Raw genomic sequence first — 18,959 nt, forward strand, 5'->3', positions numbered from 1 at the left:
CCCATAGAGTTCCCGATGAAGGATCCAGGTGTGAGGATATTCTTCTTTTTGACATCCATAATCTAGAGGGGTTTTGGAGCCAGCTTTTGGACACAATTACCAGAAATAAGGAGTAACAAAGAGTGAGCAAATGTTCTCTTCTACAGCCATGACAATAATCAGGTGGTGAAAGGCCTTGTAGGAGGAGAACATGTTCAGAGGTAAAAATGTGTGTGGGGGGCAGGGGTGCTTGATAAGGAACCCAACGTGGTTGTGGAAAGTCTCCCCTCTTCCAGTTATTGTGCCGTTCTCATCCTCCATCCCACAGAGTAAAAAAAAAATACTCAGCAAAAGCAAGGGGGGGAAGAGAGAAACACACTGACTGACACTACTGGCCAAGTAAGAACAAAATCCAAGTCAATGCTGAAGTACTCCTGTCCATGTTTTTCTACCCTCCTGCATGGAAAGTGGTGCCGCATGACGTCACACATAAACAGGAAATAACGATAGCGAGCGGTGCTGTGGAGAAAGAGTTAAGAAATCACGACCTGTCGGATTTAAAACATTAACACACAAATACAATGTAAAGCTATCAGTAACAGAGTTAAGACGGACAAAGTCTGAGTTTGGTCCCAGCAGGACCAAACGACGTGTCGTTTTCCCAGCTCCAGGAAATCAGCAGGCTCAATGGTCCAGAATGGCACAGATCAGGTCCTGCTGCACGTCAAACCTGTGAGTCACACTTTGTGCTAAGAAAGACTTGAGTACAATAACTAGAGTCAGTCATCCGCAAAAACAAACATGACAAGGTCATATTAGTTAGGATAAGACCATATGTAATTTATGTTTATTTATCCCAAAGTTGTGAAATTCAAATACAGCTGTCATAAGTGCAGTAACAAATGTGTGTGTGCGTGAAAACCTAGATGAATATGGAAATGCGCAGTAGTTTATACAGGAACTATTTTCCTTGTTTTAGTTTTATATTGTTTTAATTGCAGGGGAAACATGCTGCTATTGTAATGAAGGGTTAAAGTACCAAATAATCATAAACAGCCAAAATAAATAAATATCTGCTTACACCTATGAGAAATGTTGAAAGCTCATTTATATTTAACAGGCTGGGCCACAATCATTATAAGGTTCAAATATTTTGATGAAAAATCTCTCCATGTTTATTAGCTGGCAGATGTTCAGCATCTTCTATGATTGCAGAGAAGTTTTACGAGAACTGTTTTTCCCCCTGAATAAATAGTTACCAACCCATATTTTTTTCTTTAATTTTTTCCTGTACCAGGTGAGCTGGTCACGCTGCTACACTGCAGGGAAAGATGAGTACTGTTCATCGATCATGAAATTCCAAGTTTGTAAAAGAAAGGTCCGCACATGCCTTCCAAGGTATGGCTGCATCTTTCTATTCTTGGTCGTGTTTGCCTTAAGCTTCGTGATAGATTTCATGGACATCCTGGAGGTGAGGAATTGTTTTTTCATTCATTTATACATCTTTTCTCTTACGCTTGTCCAATTCAGGGTCATGAGGGCTGTCCCAGCTGTCTTTGGGGAGGAGGCAGGGTGCACTGTGCACATAGACAACTATTCACATTCACACCTACGGGCAATTTAGAATAACCAGTTAACCTAACCCCACTAATTGCATGTCTCTTTATTCATTTGTTTGGGACTTAAATAATTTTAGGCAGTGAGATAAGGTTCAGTGAACTGTGTTTTTAGAATAGTTTCACTTAATGATTGACAGGCATTGTTTTTTTGTTTTTTTTACATTTCAAAATTAGCAGTGTAGTTTTCTTGCCAATAGTTTCTGTATTTAACTGGGATGTTGTAAATATAACCAGCAGACATGATGGCGAAGGACTGATCTGTGAACTGTGTCTATGTGGCAAATAAATGTTTACCTGTGCTAACCAAGATGCATTGTAAACAGGTGTATTTATCTTATTTCCACCAGTCCTGATATGAGAGTAATACTTTCACCTAGCATGTAACAAGTAAATCTAAACCAATTAAAAAAGTGGTGATTATACCTCCACACCTACATTATACAGAAGTCCCACAGTCACTGTGAGTGGAAACACATGTAAAAAAATGTTTGTACAAAATGAACTTGGGCACCCTAAATAGCAACATATTGGCTTCTTACACAAAAAAATACAATTTCTAATCTGACAACTTAAATATCCATCCATCCTTTCGCTTCCACTTATCCTTTTCAGGGTCGCGGGGAGTGCTGGAGCCTATCCCAGCTGTCATAGGGAGAGAGGCGGGGTACACCCTGGACAGGTCGCCAGTCCATCGCAGGGCCAACACACAGGGACAGACAACCATTCGCACTCACATTCACACCTATGGGCAATTTAGATTTTTCAATTTTTCAATTAACCTATCCCCACAACTAAGTATTTTGTTACTTAAAAAAGTAACAAAATAGGAGTACATTTCACAAATAATTATTTTTAAATATTGTTTCAGTAAAATGTTTAAAATCCACAGTATACTACTAATATTTTTCAAATCTATTACAATCGACTGCGCGGTTCTCATTGTCAAATGCAAATTCTTTTTCATTATGTGTATTTCGTCCTATATGATAGGGCATGGTCTAGAAGTTACTCCATAGTCATTTGCAATTACACTGTAAGGAGGGGAAGTCTTATTTCCTATTTACCCGTTGGTAAAACTAAATACCTACACTAACTGAGCAAAAGAATGAGAAACAATATACAGAACCTTCAAGTTTTATTCATTTTGTCCCTTTTACCAGGACAAGGTAACTCCATAAACTTTTTTTTAGGTTTGCTTCCTTTATGAATGAGGAGACACACTGAAGCTCACTCACCAGATAGATTCCAACTCTCTTTACTAAGCACAATCAATGAAGAACAGTTACAACCCACTCTCTGAATAATGATTTGTATTCACAATGTAAGAAGAGAAGGTTAACATGCTCCATAATATAGGCTGCATCAAAAATATTGTGTAGTTTAAATGTGCAAACATCATTGTTTTTTTGTTGTTTTGTTGAAAAACAACAAAAATCTATCTAGTACAATCATCTATTTTTTTAAATACTCAGAAGGTACTCATTAGTTTAAAAAAATAGATGAAGCATCCATCCATGTAATTTTAAAGTTTTGTCATAATTTCTTTCTCTTGCTGTGTATTTCTAATCTTTACTGTAAAAATCCAGGTCAAAAGAAAATTAAACCATGAGTCACGGGCAAGCAACATGACTTTCAATGTGTTAATAGACCGCTCTGCATTGACTCATACTTGTTATTAATCTCTGTCTTCCTTCCCTCTCCCCAACCGGTCGTGGCAGATGGCCGCCCCTCCCTGAGCCTGCTTCTGCCGGAGGTTTCTTCCTGTTAAAAGGGAGTCTTTCCTTCCCACTGTCGCCAAAGTGCTTGCTTATAAGGGGTCATACGATTGTTGGGTTTTTCTCTATATGTATTATTGTAGGATCGATCTTACAATATAAAGCACTTTGTTTGTAAAGCGGCTTTTGTATTGATTTTGTGCTGTATAAATAAAATTCAATTGAATTGACCGTGGACCACAAATTACGCCCTTGGAACTGTTCTGTAGGATGGCTGGCTTTGTTGCCTCATTGTCCTAAATAGAGCCAACATTGTGATAAAGTGCATGTTCATGGTAAATCATCTCTTTCTGTCAGTTTAATGTTAATGTTCACCCAGACTAACCTGAAGTAACACAGATATTGGAACAAGCTCAGGTTTAGTGCACTGATTTGTATTTGACATCTTCACTGAATAGTTTATTCATTTTACTGAAGATCAAGCAGATGTGGATCATTAGACATTTGCATTGGCACAAATAGCGATAATAGCACAAATAGCGAACCAGCTAAAAATAAATAAAGAAAAAAACAACTATATGTGCTGTTCAAGATCTATCTGGGAACACAATATATGACCCGAAAAAAATAAACAACATTTTCAGGGATTTCTATAAAACTTTATATACACCACAAATAAACCCATCTAAAAACGAAATTGATCAGTTTTTGGAAAACATAACTCTTCCAAAATTATTAGACACTCAAGCAATGGCACTGGATTCGCCACTCCAGGAACTCCAGGAAGCCCTGATAAGTATGCCCAATAATAAGGCTCCAGGTCCAGACGGCTTTCCTGCAGAATTCTACAAAGAATTCTGGACGATTCTAGCACCAAGTTTTTACAGAACGTTGTTGGAAATCAAAGAAAAGGGCAGACTTCCATCAAATATAAATTCTGCAAACATTAATCTCCTGCTAAAACCAGGCAAAGACCCTGTATATCCCTCAAGCTATCGTCCAATATCCCTTATAAATGTAGACCTCAAAATAATCTGCAAAGCTCTCTCGAAGAGACTAGAGAAAATAACCCCCCTCTTAATTCATCCTGACCAAACTGGTTTCATAAAAGGTAGGCACTCATCAACAAATACACGTAGATTACTTAATTTGATAGACTACCCATACAGTAAAAACATTGAAACTACAATATTTTCTTTAGATGCAGAAAAAGCATTTGACAGAGTTAACTGGAAATTTCTATTTGCAACTTTACACAAATTTGGTTTTGGAACCTCATTCATTAACTGCTTAAAAATATTATACAATTCCCCAACAGCTTGTGTCAAAACAAATGACCAAACATCCTCCAGCTTCTGTCTCCTGAGGGGCACCAGGCAGGGATGCCCTCTCTCCCCTTCACTGATTGCTATTTTTATTGAACCACTAGCAGCAGCAATTAGACAGAATTCAGTAATTAAGGGTATAAAATGCAAGAACGTGGAACATAAAATCAGCCTTTATGCGGATGATGTTACTTTTTCTCCAAAACTCACAAACCAATCTCTCTGGGGTAATTGCATGGATAAACTCTTGCAAGAATATCAGATTACTCAATTAACTGGTCAAAATCGACAGTCCTTCCGATTAATTGCTCCTTCCATAATTCTTCTTCTACACCACTGCAATCGGGAAATATAAAATATTTAGGTATTAATGTTTCTCCCAAGCTTGCAGATCTAACTAAATTAAACCATATCTCACTTTTAAAGAAAGTAGAAGGCGAGATGGAAATGTCTACCCATATCACTCATGGGAAGGGTTGCTGCTATAAAAATGATGGTCTTACCAAAAATAAATTATTTATTCTCAATGATCCCAACTAAACCGCCACAAGATTGGTTCAGATCTCTAGATTCATATATGTCCAAATTCCTTTGGAAAGATAAACCCCCACATATAAGCTTAAAAACACTACAAAAGACCAAGGATAAAGGAGGATTAGAACTACCTAACTTTCAGCACTACTTCTTAGCCAACAGGCTTCAATTTATCTCAGGATGGCTAAAACATACCCTCTTAGACGAACCTTGGCTAGATGTAGAACAAGCACTTTGCAATAATCTAGAGATTTCAGATCTACCATTTATCAGCTCAAGCATCCAACGACATGAATGCTTTAAAAGCGTCAACATCAGCTCTTCTCTGACAGCATGGTGGGAGTTTCTAAAATTGACAGAGTCTTCATTAATCCCATGCAAACGTACACCTATCTGGAACAACCCTGACATATTACAAAACAATAATATGATAAACTTTCCAGATTGGAGTTGTAAAGGAATCAAATACTTAGAACATATATTAGAAAGAACAGAATTTATTCCATTTGAGACAGACTAGTTACACAATATGGGATCAACAAGAAAAGATTTTTAGAATATCAACAAATTAAGTCCATAGTAAAAAAGAAATTTAAACCCAGTCAAGTTGAACTACAAACACCACCAAGTGTGGTACAATTCCTTACTCTTAAAACTAGAGATGGCACGATACCACTTTTTTTATGTCCGATACCGATATCATAAATTTGGATATTGGCCGATACTGATATGAATCCGATATAGTGTGTTTTTTAATCAATAAAACTGTTTGGTTTTTTTTAATATCTTGCTGCATTTTGTATAAGTTCAAACTCAAGTTAAAACAAAACAAAACACTAAAGCTAATCTGTTATACCTGTGTGCAAAAAATACACTGCACCCAAAATATTTCATAGTTCAGCAATACTGATCAATCTAATAAACTTAAACCTACTGCATCCTCCCTATTCTGGTATTTTAAAGAGTAAGCAACCTAACTAATAGGGTTGAAAACTCCCAGCAAAAAAATAAATGAAAAAAATAGGGAACCACCCCCCACCTCATGATGCTTAATCGACGTAATCAACTTTAATTTGATGCAGTGTGAAAAAAAATGCACAGAAATCAATTATTTTTCAAGAATAATTAAATAGATTCAATATCTTTCTTCAACAGAATTGCAGACTGCACAGATTGTACATTCCCAAAGGAAAAAGTACTAGCTTACTAGGGTATATTAGACTTAATAGTTACTATATACAATAATGGACTTCTATACATTTTACATCAGATTAAAATTTTGGATGTAAGATTCAGATAATTATTTATTAAAAGCTAGATCTTTTAAATGAGAATAAGAAAGAAAAATATGTCTTTGTGCCCCCCTTTTCCCTGTTCATGCCCTATCGGCCCCCTGGCTAAACTTTGCTAGATCCGCCCCTGCACAGTTACCAGCCGTCAGCTACATAGAAAAAGATCCTGGTGTAGAAAGTAATATTAAATAAATTCTAACAACACCTTATCAAGCTTAAACGTGCTGCTTGTTTATCCGCTGGTTTCCTCTTTCTAGCGCAAAGTGGGCGATAAACAAACAAGAGAGACGGGACTTGCGGCAGAAAAGCCGATCAGCTGATCGTTGATCAGTTTCATGTTTGAAGTAATAACAGGAGACGGAGGGGGAGAGAATGAGAGAAGTAGATGCAACTGCGCAGCAAAGACAGAATAACTTCAGCTTTGTGTCTATTTTTTAATTCTAGCTGAAGTACAGGACAAATCGGTTCCCTTTCACCTCAATATGGAACTCCAAAGGCCAGTTCAGCTGTGGCTCAATATATCAGTTGTTAAGCTTAATGTGGAAATACTATGCAAACATTCAGGGATGAACTTACACACTTGCTTTACTTCTCTGGGATAGTTTTCGCCGAGATGAAATGCCTTAGGAAGCATGTAGCGAGGCTCCAAATGCTCCAACAGACCGCCGACAGGTCTGGCAGACAACAGCCGCTCTATCACGTGACACATACTGCTCCGATGCGCCGAGCTGGGTTAGGCCAAGTAGCGCGTTTTGTGAGGTGATTTTGTGATACTTCGGATCGGATTACATTTTTTATTTCTCTCCGATATCCGATCCAGTAATTTAGGTCAGTATCGGACCGATACCGATACGTAATATCGGATCGGTCCATCTCTACTTAAAACCCCAAAATTACTTTCCAAAATATACAGAATGCTTTCTAAAACAGATGAATCAATATCACTTCCTATTGCAAAATGGGAAGTGGATTTATCAGTTAACTTAGACCAAAACTTCTGGTCTCAGATGTGCATAAAAACTTTTCATTTAATTAGAAATCCCAGCCTTCAATTAATTCAATACAAAATACTACACAGAGTGCACTATACAGGTCATCGGATGTTCAAGATGGGCTTTACGTCTTCCAACAACTGCTCACACTGTCAAACCAATACACCGGACAATTATATCCACGCTCTTTGGTTCTGTCCACCAGTTCAGAAGTTTTAGCGCGAGATATGTGAAGACTTATCAAAGTGTATGAAATGTAACATTCCAACTTCCCCTTTAGTGTGCTTGTTGGGCAGCTTAGATAATGTCACTTCAGAAAAGAATATAGCCCATATGGTTTTCACTGCCCTATGCATAGCCAAGAAAACAGTCCTCATGAACTGGAAAAATAAAAATAATCTTAATTCTAACCAATATAGAAGTTATCTAATAGATTACATTAGTCTTGATACAGCCTCTGCCACCACATCAGATCAATTGCTCTGGGCTCCTTTGATCAGCTTCATCACCTAGTGGGGGTGGGGGGTCATAGTTTGGTCCCACCTTCGCTGTTGTGATTGGTGTGGGGGTAGGGACAGGCTTGGGGCGTCGGGGGATCCCCCAGGAGCGTCTTCCTTGGAGGGCTCAACCCGGGGTTGCAGTCATGGCCTGTTAAGGGCTCTGTTGGCTCTTAAGTGATGGTTTCCTCGTGGCTGCGTGCAGCGGGGCTAGGGGAGGGTTTGTGCTGACGGACGTGGGTTACTGACCTGGTAGCCTGGCTGCCCCTGGGTGGGTCCGGGGCGGGCGTGGGGTTCTGGGGGTGCTCCGTCTCCGGGCTGGGGCCCTGGTTGGGCCTTGGGGGCTAGGGTCCTGGTTGGTGTGTCGCCGGTAGGGTTGCCAACCGTCCCGTGAAAAACGGAATCGTTCCGTATTTAGAAACAAAAGTATTGAGCTGAAAAGGGACGCACTTTGTCAAATGGTTAAAAAAATAATTACACACACAAAAAAAGAGCTAAGAAATTCCCCACACTGGGAAGGGTGAAGACAATCGGGTCGCCCAGCCCTGGCCATGAGGCGTCCCTTATTTTGTTTTTCAGGGAGTTGGCAACCCTAGTCGCCGGGTTGTGGGCCGGTGGGTGTATGGGGGCTCAGCCCTGGCGCGGGATGCCGCCGGTGCATCGAGCCACCTGAGGGGCTCTTCAACTGGTGGGGGAGGCTGTTACATCTTGCAGGAGGTCTCCTCTCTCCAGGAACTCACTCTGCAGGTGGGGGAGATATAGGGGAGGTGGAGGAAGAACTCAGCCTGGGTGTCTATTGTCTTGTGTAGTCTGGAAGATGAGTGGATGACGGGGTGGGTGCAGTTTTCTCTGCGGTGGGGTTGGGTGGGCTGTCCTGGGCTCTGTGGGGCCGGGCGGCGCTGCTGAACTGGGCCCCGGTCCGGATGGGCCTGGGCCCCCTTTCCCTGGTGGGTTGCAGAGTATGGGGGTGCCTACTGGGGTCAGCGGGGGAGCTGGCCCCAGGGAGGGGTCACTTGCCCTTCCCTTCCTTCCCTCCCCATCTCCAGCTGCCTCCCTCTTCCCGCTCCACCACAATCATCCACACATGCAGGGCCTTGGGGTGCAGGTGTGCCACCAGGGTGCAGGGGAGGCATCCCCCCCCCCCTTTGTCCCCTTCTGGCTGCCTGTGCCTCAATTTTATCCCACAACTTAGACATTCACATTACTCACATTCTCATAACACATACATATAGGACCTTGGGGGTAGGCACGCTACACGGTATCCAGAAGACCATCAGGGTGTACAACCTCACCCCTGGTGCCATTGCCCACCTCTCAATTTTAAATACACGTATACATTGAGGGCTATCAGGAAGGGCTATGCGCTTACCTGCTGCTCTCTGGCAGGTAGCTCCATGCCCTCCTGGGTTTTAAATGCACCTTAGAACACACGTACATCAACACTACATATGAGCGGGTGGAGGGAGGTTTGGAGTCTTCTCACACCCCCGTTCTCTGTTGCCTGTTGGGGCAGGGGGGCTGGGAAGAGGAGTCGGCCGTCCGATTGGGGTCTGGAATGTGGGGCCTCCCTGCTGCGGAGTCGAGGCGGTCTTCTTCTCTCCACCGCAGGGAAAAGGGTAACACTACCTGGGTCTGGGTGCAGTTTCCCCCTCCAGGGGCAAGGGTACCTAGACCTGGGGTATAGAGTACGCTTGGGGAGTGTGATTGTGTGTACAGTGTCTATTTATGTCTGTCTCCACGTTGGGTGAGTGCTGAGTAATTATGTTAGTTCTTTTTTTAACTTGTAGTTCTAAATTGGAAGATTATTGTGATATTGAAATATAAATATAAAATTATATTCTATTATTTTTTGATCGCTCAAAATAAGCGTCACACTTGCCGAAGCCGATATACCCGCCGAAACGCCGTGCATTTATTGAGACTTTCAACCCCAGGTAAGCCAATTATGGATCTTCGGATCCACATTATGTTAGCAACTATTCTACACTGTAAACTATGTTAAAAACAAACACCACTCACGCCTCACAGATGACAGCTTACAGTCCTGAAAGTGACTTCGTACAGCCCCGATTTGCAGACACTATGCGCAGAGGTTCAGGAGCAGAAGTTCCATTGTAAACATACCACGGCAGACCCGACGATGTTTCCATGAACATGCTTTTCAGCATCTCTTTATTAACCACTTTTCGCACACGGTTGCTGTACTCATACAGCCGGTGTTAAAGCTCACAGCCCAACACATACCAACACAACAGCACAGATAGCACAGACGTTAAGGCGGCGAGGCGTGATTAGGTGCGTGCGCCTCCCCTGCAGCGGCACTGCAGACCACGCCCCACCCACACACATTAACCAGGTAAAATACATATTTAGGCAGAATTTTGCAAATATCTATTTTTCATTTTTCAGCAGCATAGTGCTTTTTTTCCAATTATTTTTTTAAAAGTCAGGTCAAGGCAACAAAAGCCCAAAGGCAATATAAGGGTGGCGGCTCACAACAGTTTTTCTTTGCTACATGGATCATTTTAGTTCAGTTGGTTCAGTTGTCTTTCCTTTTGTTATATTTCTTTAAGAGTTCAAAATGTGTTAATTACATAAATAAAATGTAATTTTCTCTGTAGCACTTCATGGATTTAAGCAACACACCTTAGTTGTTTACACAAAGCATAAAGGAAAAAAAAAACAATATATACAGTGTTATCTTCATTTTAGATGTCAAAAAGTATTTGCGGCTCCCAGTGTTTTCTTTTGCGTGGAAATCGCGTCCAAATGGCTCTTTGGGTGTTAAAGGTTGCTGACCCCTGCTCTAGCAGATAATTACATGAAGGAACCTTTTAAATACAAGTGCGCTCATGCACACAGGTGTACAAACGGGTGCTCACAGACACAAACTACACCCTTTTTGGCTCCTACCTCAAAGCACACTGTCCGCTGTTGATCCAACGTGCGGCACAATAATGTTTAATATTTAGTATTTATTGTTATATTCACATAGATCATCGCGATGATGTTGTTTATTATATTGCTCTGGGTTTTTTTTTTTTGCTTGTTTTCTCCTTTTTCTTTCTCAACACGTGATCCAGGTGATTGATATATGTATTTTTTGTCTGTTTGTTTTGTTGGTTTTTGTTTTTTGTTTTTTTTCCCTTTATCACCATTCCTCGTCCCCGCTGTTTTTCTTTCCCTCTTTCTTTCTCCCTTTTCTTTCCCCCAGTCATGTCTGTCCCGTGTGTAGCAAGCGAAAATAAAATAAATAAACAATAAAAGCAAAGATGAATCAAATAGACCAATACGGCAAGGCCGGGATGGTCCATTTGGTAAAGTAAATCCGTTGGGCATCTTTCTTTGCATTTAGACAATAATTCTGATGGTAAAAGAACCAAACAGGACAGGCGGAAAAAAAAAAAAAAGCATTGGCACAAATAAGACATGAAAGTAAGAAATACAATTTCAAGATAAACATTTTATTGAAATTTGTTAACCGCTGGTCATTTATTTGATGGATTTTTGTCTGCGCTCTCTCTCTGTTTTCTATTTTCAGAATACTGTGAAGTCTACCATCCACAGCTCATATGCAGACAGACATTATGACTTCTGCAAATTCCAACCACTGTCCCTTGAGGAGACTCATGAAGAACACCTCCTATTAAAGTCCATCACTTGGCCTGAAACCCCACCTTTACCATTTCCTCATTACCTGAGCAAGACCACTGATCCCTCACACAGCAGCTTCACCATTCTCCCAGTGAGGGAAGACGGACAGTGGCACAAAGATGATAACCTGGAGATTCTGATCAAAATGTACGACTTCCAGGGGCTTCCAAAGAAATTTGGGGGAGACGTTTTACTTGCCCGGCTCCACAACCCGACTCTTGGTGCAGGTGTGGTAGGGCGAGTGGTGGATCATCTCAATGGCTCCTATTCTGCTGTGTTCTATTTACCCTGGGAAGGAAACGCAGAGGTTGAGGTGATGCTAAAACTGATTTCAATGTGATCATGGTCTTTCAGTCGACCTTCCTTTTTAATGCAATATGATCTTCAGACAAAGGTAGGATTCTCATTTCAAGATGGTAGACTAAACAAGACACAGGTGCAAACGGTTAAAATAAGGATAGGGAAGTAAAATTCAGACACAGGAGACAACTTTCAAAGTAAAACACAGAAATGGTAACAGAATCTAACCAATCAGACACAATTCACACTTGACATAAAATGAAGTAAATCTGAAAGTCAAGCTATAAACACTGAAAAAAAGGTTTCAGGTCCTAAAAGGACATTGGTTGGCTCTAATTTGGCACTTTTCACGTTTAACTTTAAGCTTTGTTAAAACTTCAACTGCACCCAGTCAAAAAGCCACACTCTAAAGCCGAGACCACATTTTTGTGCATGACTCTTACTGCAACCAACTTTAAGCATCAATATTATGTGATACATCATACAACCTCACTTCCAAAAAAGTATGGATGAAGTGATTTGCAAATATCATAAATCAAGATTTTCTTCATAATAGAACAATATAACAAGTTTAAACTGAGAAAATGTCCTGCTGCAAGGAGAAAAATTGTCATTTTGAATTTAATGGCAGCAATACATGTTGAAAAATTTAGAACTGGGTCATGTTTACCACTGTGTGGCATCTCCTTTTCTTTTAACAACTAAGGAAACCAAATTTTGCATCATTCTCACCTGATATAGGATTCTAGTGGCTTAACAGGCCTCATTATATTTTCCTAATTTTGGTCAAAAGTCTGGACTGTAGGTAGCCCAGTTAAGCAGTATGTGACTCTTCTACTATGAAGCCATGGTGTTGCAAAAGATGCACTGTTTGCTTTTGCATTCTCTTTCTGAAACATGAAAGTCTTCCCATGAAAATGCCATCATCTAGATGGGAGCATATATTCCTCTAAAACCTGTAGAAGAACGGATCCTCCCACCAAGCACTGATGATGCTTTTCCACATGTACAAGCTGCCAGTTTCAATAGCATTAATGTGCTGCGCCTGACATCAGAGAAGCAGGCTTTTGAACAGAGTGCTGCTAACATGATGTTTCCTTTCCTCTTTATTAGAATTTCAATTCATGTGACCGCAGAACAGTTTTTTCCACTTTGTCTTAATCCAATTTAAATGACCTTAGCCCAGAGATGATAGTGGTGTTTCTTTATCATGTTCACATGTTGCATCTTCTTTTCATGATAGAGCTTTAACCTGCACTTGTGAATTGCATGGTGAACTGTGTTCACAGAGTGATTTCTGGGAGTGTTCCTGGGGTCACACAGTGATTTCCATGACAGAATTATGCATGCTCTCTGTAAGCCTGAAGGTCACAGCTATCTAATATTTTTTCCCCTTATCCCATGCTTACAGAGATTTCTCCAAGACGTTTGATGATATTATATATTGTAGGTGATGAAATATTCTAAGTGTTTTCAATCCTACATTTTGGAGCATTGTTCTGAAATTGTTCCACAGTTTGTAATTTTTGCATATTTTCTTTTATTCAAAGAAACTGGGCCTCTCTGAAATGTTCTTTATTCCCAAATATGTTACTACCATGTTGCCCATTAACCTAATTACTGCAAAATGCTCACTTTTCCACCCTTTTCTTTCCATTATCACAATTTTTTTTGAGATGCTGCCATCAAATCCAAATTGAACTTCTATTTCTCAGAAAATAGTCAAATCTTCAAACTTCTTAAAGTATGTTTAAAACGTACAAAGAAAGAAAAATGTATATATATTTAAAATGTATTGCTGTTCCCTTAAAGATAAATACTCAGAGAGTGTGCTGGTTTGGTAGCGGTTTGCACTTTTGGAGTTCTTCTTTTGCTTGTTGATTTCTAAAGCAACTAAAACCATATTAATACTGACAAGATTACCACTATGCATCTATATACATGATGTCTAAAAGTGTGGTTTGCATATTTAACTTCAACCATTTGCTCTTGTCATAAGCAGTATGCCCAGGCATGATCATTATGACGTCATCATGATCTAAGGGAAGTTTAGCTGTGCTGTATGCCAATCCACAGAGAAATACACAAATAGGAATGTCATTCTTTGTCCTCCCAGGTAACACTGGTTCACCCCAGTGAGGCAATCACAGTGCTGTGCAGTCTGACCAGAAAACACCCTGACAGGATTTACTTCAAGAGCCTCTTCCGCTCAGGCTACATCAATGAAACTACTGTCTGTAACATATGTTTGCGTCCAACCCAGCAGCCTTTGTGCAACTACACTGACCTCCGTACAGGCGAGCCGTGGTTCTGCTACAAGCCAAAGAATCTGAGTTGTGATACCAGGATCAATCACTCCAAAGGAAGGCTTAAAAAAAACCTCATGACCACAGAGACCCTTTTTCAAAGGTGTGTATATGCCACATTATCTGTGTGACCTAAATGGGGAATTTCTAAAGTCGAGGCAAAAAGTGACTGACACAAAAAATCTGTCACACTTGATGATTTTGAGGTTTTTCTTCAAAAAAGCTACTTTTTTACACTCAGATATGAAGCAAACTTTGTCTGTACTTGTGTTAATGGTAAATGGGTAAAAAAGGGTATTTTTGTTTTGTTCTCTGCAATCTAAATCATTTTGTTGCATGTGCTTTGCCTCAGTGGTGTCAACATGAAAGTCTCCATTCCAGCTTCAGGACCTTCCTGTGTCACTGTTTTGCCAAAAACTAAAGGTAAAGTACAATTTTTCCAATTTTTTTTTACATTTTTTTTAGTAGTATGGAGTAAGCTAAAAGTTTTTGGATGTGATGTTAGTGTTCATGTGGAGAGATAATCCCTAAGAGGTTTTTTTCAGTGCTCCTTCAGAAGCTTGACTGCTACCCATGGATCACTCCCTGGAAGCCATGTTCTGTGCCCTTGCATTTCTGGGTCTCCGCATCTGTGTCAAAACACAACTTGTCTTGATCTCACAATTTTCATTGCACTGTGTGTGGGCCCACAGTTGTGTGCTGATACATACTACATGTTCAGTTTCCAGTGGATATACTCAGACTACTCAGAATGTTACAGTACAGCTCTCCTTCAGGAATTCACCTGCACAAACCTGTAAATGTCAAACCGTGACTACAGTTCCAGTTGATCTCCTACCGGATGTGCTCTCTGCACAAATTTAAGGTCCATACTTAAATGCAAGTGATTATAACAGGACCTTCCAGATGCAATTTAAAAGTAGCTGCAACAGAAGAGTGTCAAAAAATTGACCATGAATAAGAGATAAGGTTTTTGTTTTTTCTGACTGGTTTCCAAAATGTTTTGATCACACCACAAGCTGCACTTAGCAGATAAAATGCTGAATGAAGTGCACCTTCTCTCTTTAATCTTCAGTTTGAGGCAAGTTTTAAACATCCACACATGTGGTGAGTTGTAAGGTTTACAATCAAGACAGATTATGATACGTTCAAAGCTGCCATGATTTCATGTAGATGGCCACAGGGTTAAACTGTTCCAAAACTAATATAGTGGTGTGAAGTCTTGCATCTGTAGTATGATGGTAGAGTGGCTTTTTTTTCTCTGGAATTTGCTTAACAGTAAGATTAGACTTATCAGCTGGTTAAAAATATACTATTATTTATTTTTTAATGTCTTCTCAGGTTGGTCCATGGTGAGTAGGCACACTGTGAAGTCTAGACCCTCTGGGTATTATTTCCACGGTGTGTGGCGAGCATTACGTGGCCCCAGAGTTCCTCACTTCAACGCTTCCTCAGCTATCACTCAGTGTCTGAAAGGAAAGGTGGTTCATATATACGGAGACTCCACCGTCAGGCAGTGGTTTGAATACTTTAACGCAACACTACCAGGTAGCTGCTCCACAAACCTCTCTGGCAACAATTTGATTTTTTTCACGGTGAAACTTAAATCATTCTCTCTGTATTATTTTCAGATCTTAAGGAGTTTAACCTGCATAGCCATAAAAAAATTGGACCTTATATGGCTCTGGACTATGTGAACAACATCTTGGTGACATACCGCTGCCATGGTCCTCCTATCAGGTTTTCCAAAGTCCCAATTAGCGAGTTGCGCTATATTGCCAACGAATTAGACAGCTTGACTGGAGGCAGCGAGACCGTCGTAGTTCTTGGCATTTGGTCGCACTTCAGCACTTTCCCCGTCGAGGTCTACATCCGGCGTTTGCAGAGCATCTGCAGGGCGGTGGTGCGGCTGCTGTCCAGGGCTCCAGATACACTGGTTGTCATTCGGACTGCAAACCCAAAAAATCTGACGCTCTATGAGACAATCACTAACAGCGACTGGTACTCGCTGCAGTGTGACAGGGTGCTCAGGGCCATGTTCAAAGGACTGAATGTCCATCTGGTGGATGCTTGGGAGATGGTCGTGGCCCACAACCTGCCACATTAACTCCACCCACAGCCTCCAATTATTGAAAACATGATTAATGTTCTCTTGTCCTACATATGCCCTAAAAAAGGTGGCTAGATGTGATTGTTTTTCAGCAGCCCATGCACACACACATTTATTTCTTGCTTATTTATAACAGAGAAATACAGACTGCGTTGAGTCTAATGCATGATAAATAGTAATGAATAATTAAACTGAGCCTTTGGATTTTCATGCAACAATTCAGGAAATACTGGAACTCCTTATCTGACACACAAGCAGGATTTATATAAGGGAATATTGCCTCATACAGGCTCATTCCAATGAACCAATCTATGAGACACTATGAATGTTTTATTGACAGTAGTTTGTAATTCAAAGTCACTTATTGAGTAGTTTACTCATTACCACAAAAGAAGTAAGCTTCACTATGCTGCCTTGCTTCCAAAGAAAATGTGTTTCGCCACAGTCATCTTTTCAGTGCAACTTTTATTGTGTTTTCTGCAGCAAATCAAATAACACAGAAAGGCAAAATAAAAACTTAAAAGGGGTAACATTGAGCAAAGTTAGAAATAATTTAAATGTTTGCTATAGATATGTATTCAGGTGGACATAAAAATATCGAAATTAATGCTACTAAGAAGGGACATAAGATGGGATATAACATCTCGAAATAGTCACTGATTGTTAATTTAATAATGCTAAGCATTACTTTAAAAAATGTGTAAACCCTGTAAAATGACGTCAGATTTTACACAACACTGCCAGTGAATTTGCATCTATTTCTAGAGTACTGTTGGGAGCATTAATCTGACTGACCGCTCAGGTATTACCTCTAGAGTTAAGTGTTTACTAAAAATATCACAAGACATGTGAATGTATTTTCTGGATTCATGAAAGGACAAAAACAAGAAACATTTTCTCCAGCTGAATGAAAAGAAAACAGAAGTCCTTGTTTTTGCCAGTGACAGATTAAGTTAATGACAACTTAGGTTCCCTTGCCACATTTGCTAAATCTTCTGTCAGGAACCTTGGTGTAACGTTTGACTCTGTCTTCACTGTCAATGCTTACGTTAAATCTCTGGTTCGTTCTTATTTCTGTTACTTGGATCACCAGGTTGAGTTCTACTGTGTCAGGCTTTGGATTGATATTTGTTATTTATGCCTTTATTTTATCACATCTGGATTACTGTAAATTCATTGTTTACTGGTTTTAATAAAGCATCCTTGGAATGCCTGCAGGTTGTTCAGAACGCTACCCACATACATTAATCCAGGTGCACTGATTCTCCATCAACTTCAGATTCCACTTTAAGATTGTGGGGTTTTTTTATTTTTAGAGCTCTGCATGCACAAACGTCCACTTTTCCAGCACCAGCTCCAGACCCTGAAAGTCTATGACGCTGTGATCTCTTTTAAAAAGCAACTAAAACCTCATCTTTTTAAACTTGCTTCTGGATAACCTTTTTGTTTTTATGTTGTAGCATTTTTGTTGTGTTGTTTGTAATATTTATCTTGAGAGGTGCTAAATAATTAACATTTATGACTAAATATAATGTAATTTAAACATAAGACTGTTGTTAGGTTTTGTATTGTTGATTGTCATTTATGCTTAGAAATATTTGTGCCATATGCTTTGAAGTATATAATCGATTGTGTAGTGATAGGAGGTTTGATCCTTAGTAGTCTGCAGAGACACTTGTGTGCATTCCAGAGCACTGGCTTTCACACCCACACTCTGGGAGCATGGGAGAGGTCGTACCTTGTCTTATTGTTTTATGGTAGGATAAACGTATCTATATCTGTTTTAGTCTAAGTGCCTTTTGTTTAGATGAACTGCTGGACTTCCAGGCCAGCAGGTTTAGGGAAGTCATTTATGGGGTCATGCTTGACCACACACACACACACACACACACAGAGTATTCTTTGTTCACATGTATACCTATGTAAGATGTGATATGTTAATGAACCTATGCATATTCATGTGACCACAATAAAAGGAGTGCTATGGGGAACCTGGCCGAGAGTCTGACGGAGGTCAAGTGGCTGGAACGACACTTGGCTCCAGGCAGGCCTCCTCATGCATGAGTAACACAAAGAACGTTGCCTACTTGTGTCTTGTTCTTGCTGTGTAATTACATTGCCTTCAACGTTCCAGCGAATGGGTTCAAGCTACAAACCTATCATTAATTGGTCCTTCGAGAGCCGGATCTCTGGGTCGACATTCACCGAGGGGAGAAGGGACACGCTGAAAGACTGACGTCAGCCAGGAAGTTCCTGTGGATTAGGTGTCTGTCTTTTCTTCTCGATGAATGACGATTGGCGAGATTCGAGGCTATACTACACGCAAGAGCAACACCAAGTAAGTACTGTACAAAGAAGAGCGCTGTAGCTGCGCGGGTACACGCGAGCACGGTCGCGCGGTTTGACGCGGGCCTAAGCCGTGCGGTTAATGCAGGCTTATAAACAAAAGAGAGCGACGGCTCCTTAATTGAGTACGGCCGCGCGGTTTGACGCAGGCCTAAGCCGTGCGGGTTCACGCAGGCTGGGGAAAGTTATAGGCCTATTTTGTGTTGTTTGTGTAAGTCAGGCACAGTCTGTGACGCCGGTTGTTGTTGTTATCATGGGTTCCCGAGCAAGTAAGACTACCTCACAGGGAG

The 18,959-nt window shown here is 40.5% G+C and overlaps 1 protein-coding gene across 1 annotated transcript; it reads left to right on the forward strand.

Annotated features, from left to right (window-relative positions):
* Positions 1 to 486: 486 nt before the first annotated feature.
* LOC134615754 (NXPE family member 3-like) lies at positions 487 to 18,627 on the forward strand. The gene is made up of 7 exons (XM_063460387.1): positions 487 to 711; positions 1,277 to 1,450; positions 11,495 to 11,920; positions 14,024 to 14,316; positions 14,566 to 14,636; positions 15,555 to 15,761; positions 15,845 to 18,627. Exons 1-7 carry the CDS (start codon positions 667 to 669, stop codon positions 16,318 to 16,320), a joined length of 1,692 nt encoding a protein of 563 aa, XP_063316457.1. The 5' UTR covers positions 487 to 666; the 3' UTR covers positions 16,321 to 18,627.
* The last annotated feature ends 332 nt before the right edge of the window (positions 18,628 to 18,959 follow it).

Source organism: Pelmatolapia mariae, linkage group LG17 (genome assembly GCF_036321145.2).
Source record: "Pelmatolapia mariae isolate MD_Pm_ZW linkage group LG17, Pm_UMD_F_2, whole genome shotgun sequence".
Classification (NCBI taxonomy): Eukaryota; Metazoa; Chordata; class Actinopteri; order Cichliformes; family Cichlidae; genus Pelmatolapia; species Pelmatolapia mariae.

Bases quoted from the DNA above. Each gene is read 5' to 3' on its own strand.
- LOC134615754 (XM_063460387.1), top strand. From the start codon at position 667: ATGGTCCAGAATGGCACAGATCAGGTCCTGCTGCACGTCAAACCT. The intron at 11,921-14,023 runs GTGATGCTAAAA...TTGTCCTCCCAG, and splicing joins AAGGAAACGCAGAGGTTGAG to GTAACACTGGTTCACCCCAG. The intron at 14,317-14,565 runs GTGTGTATATGC...GCTTTGCCTCAG, and splicing joins ACAGAGACCCTTTTTCAAAG to TGGTGTCAACATGAAAGTCT.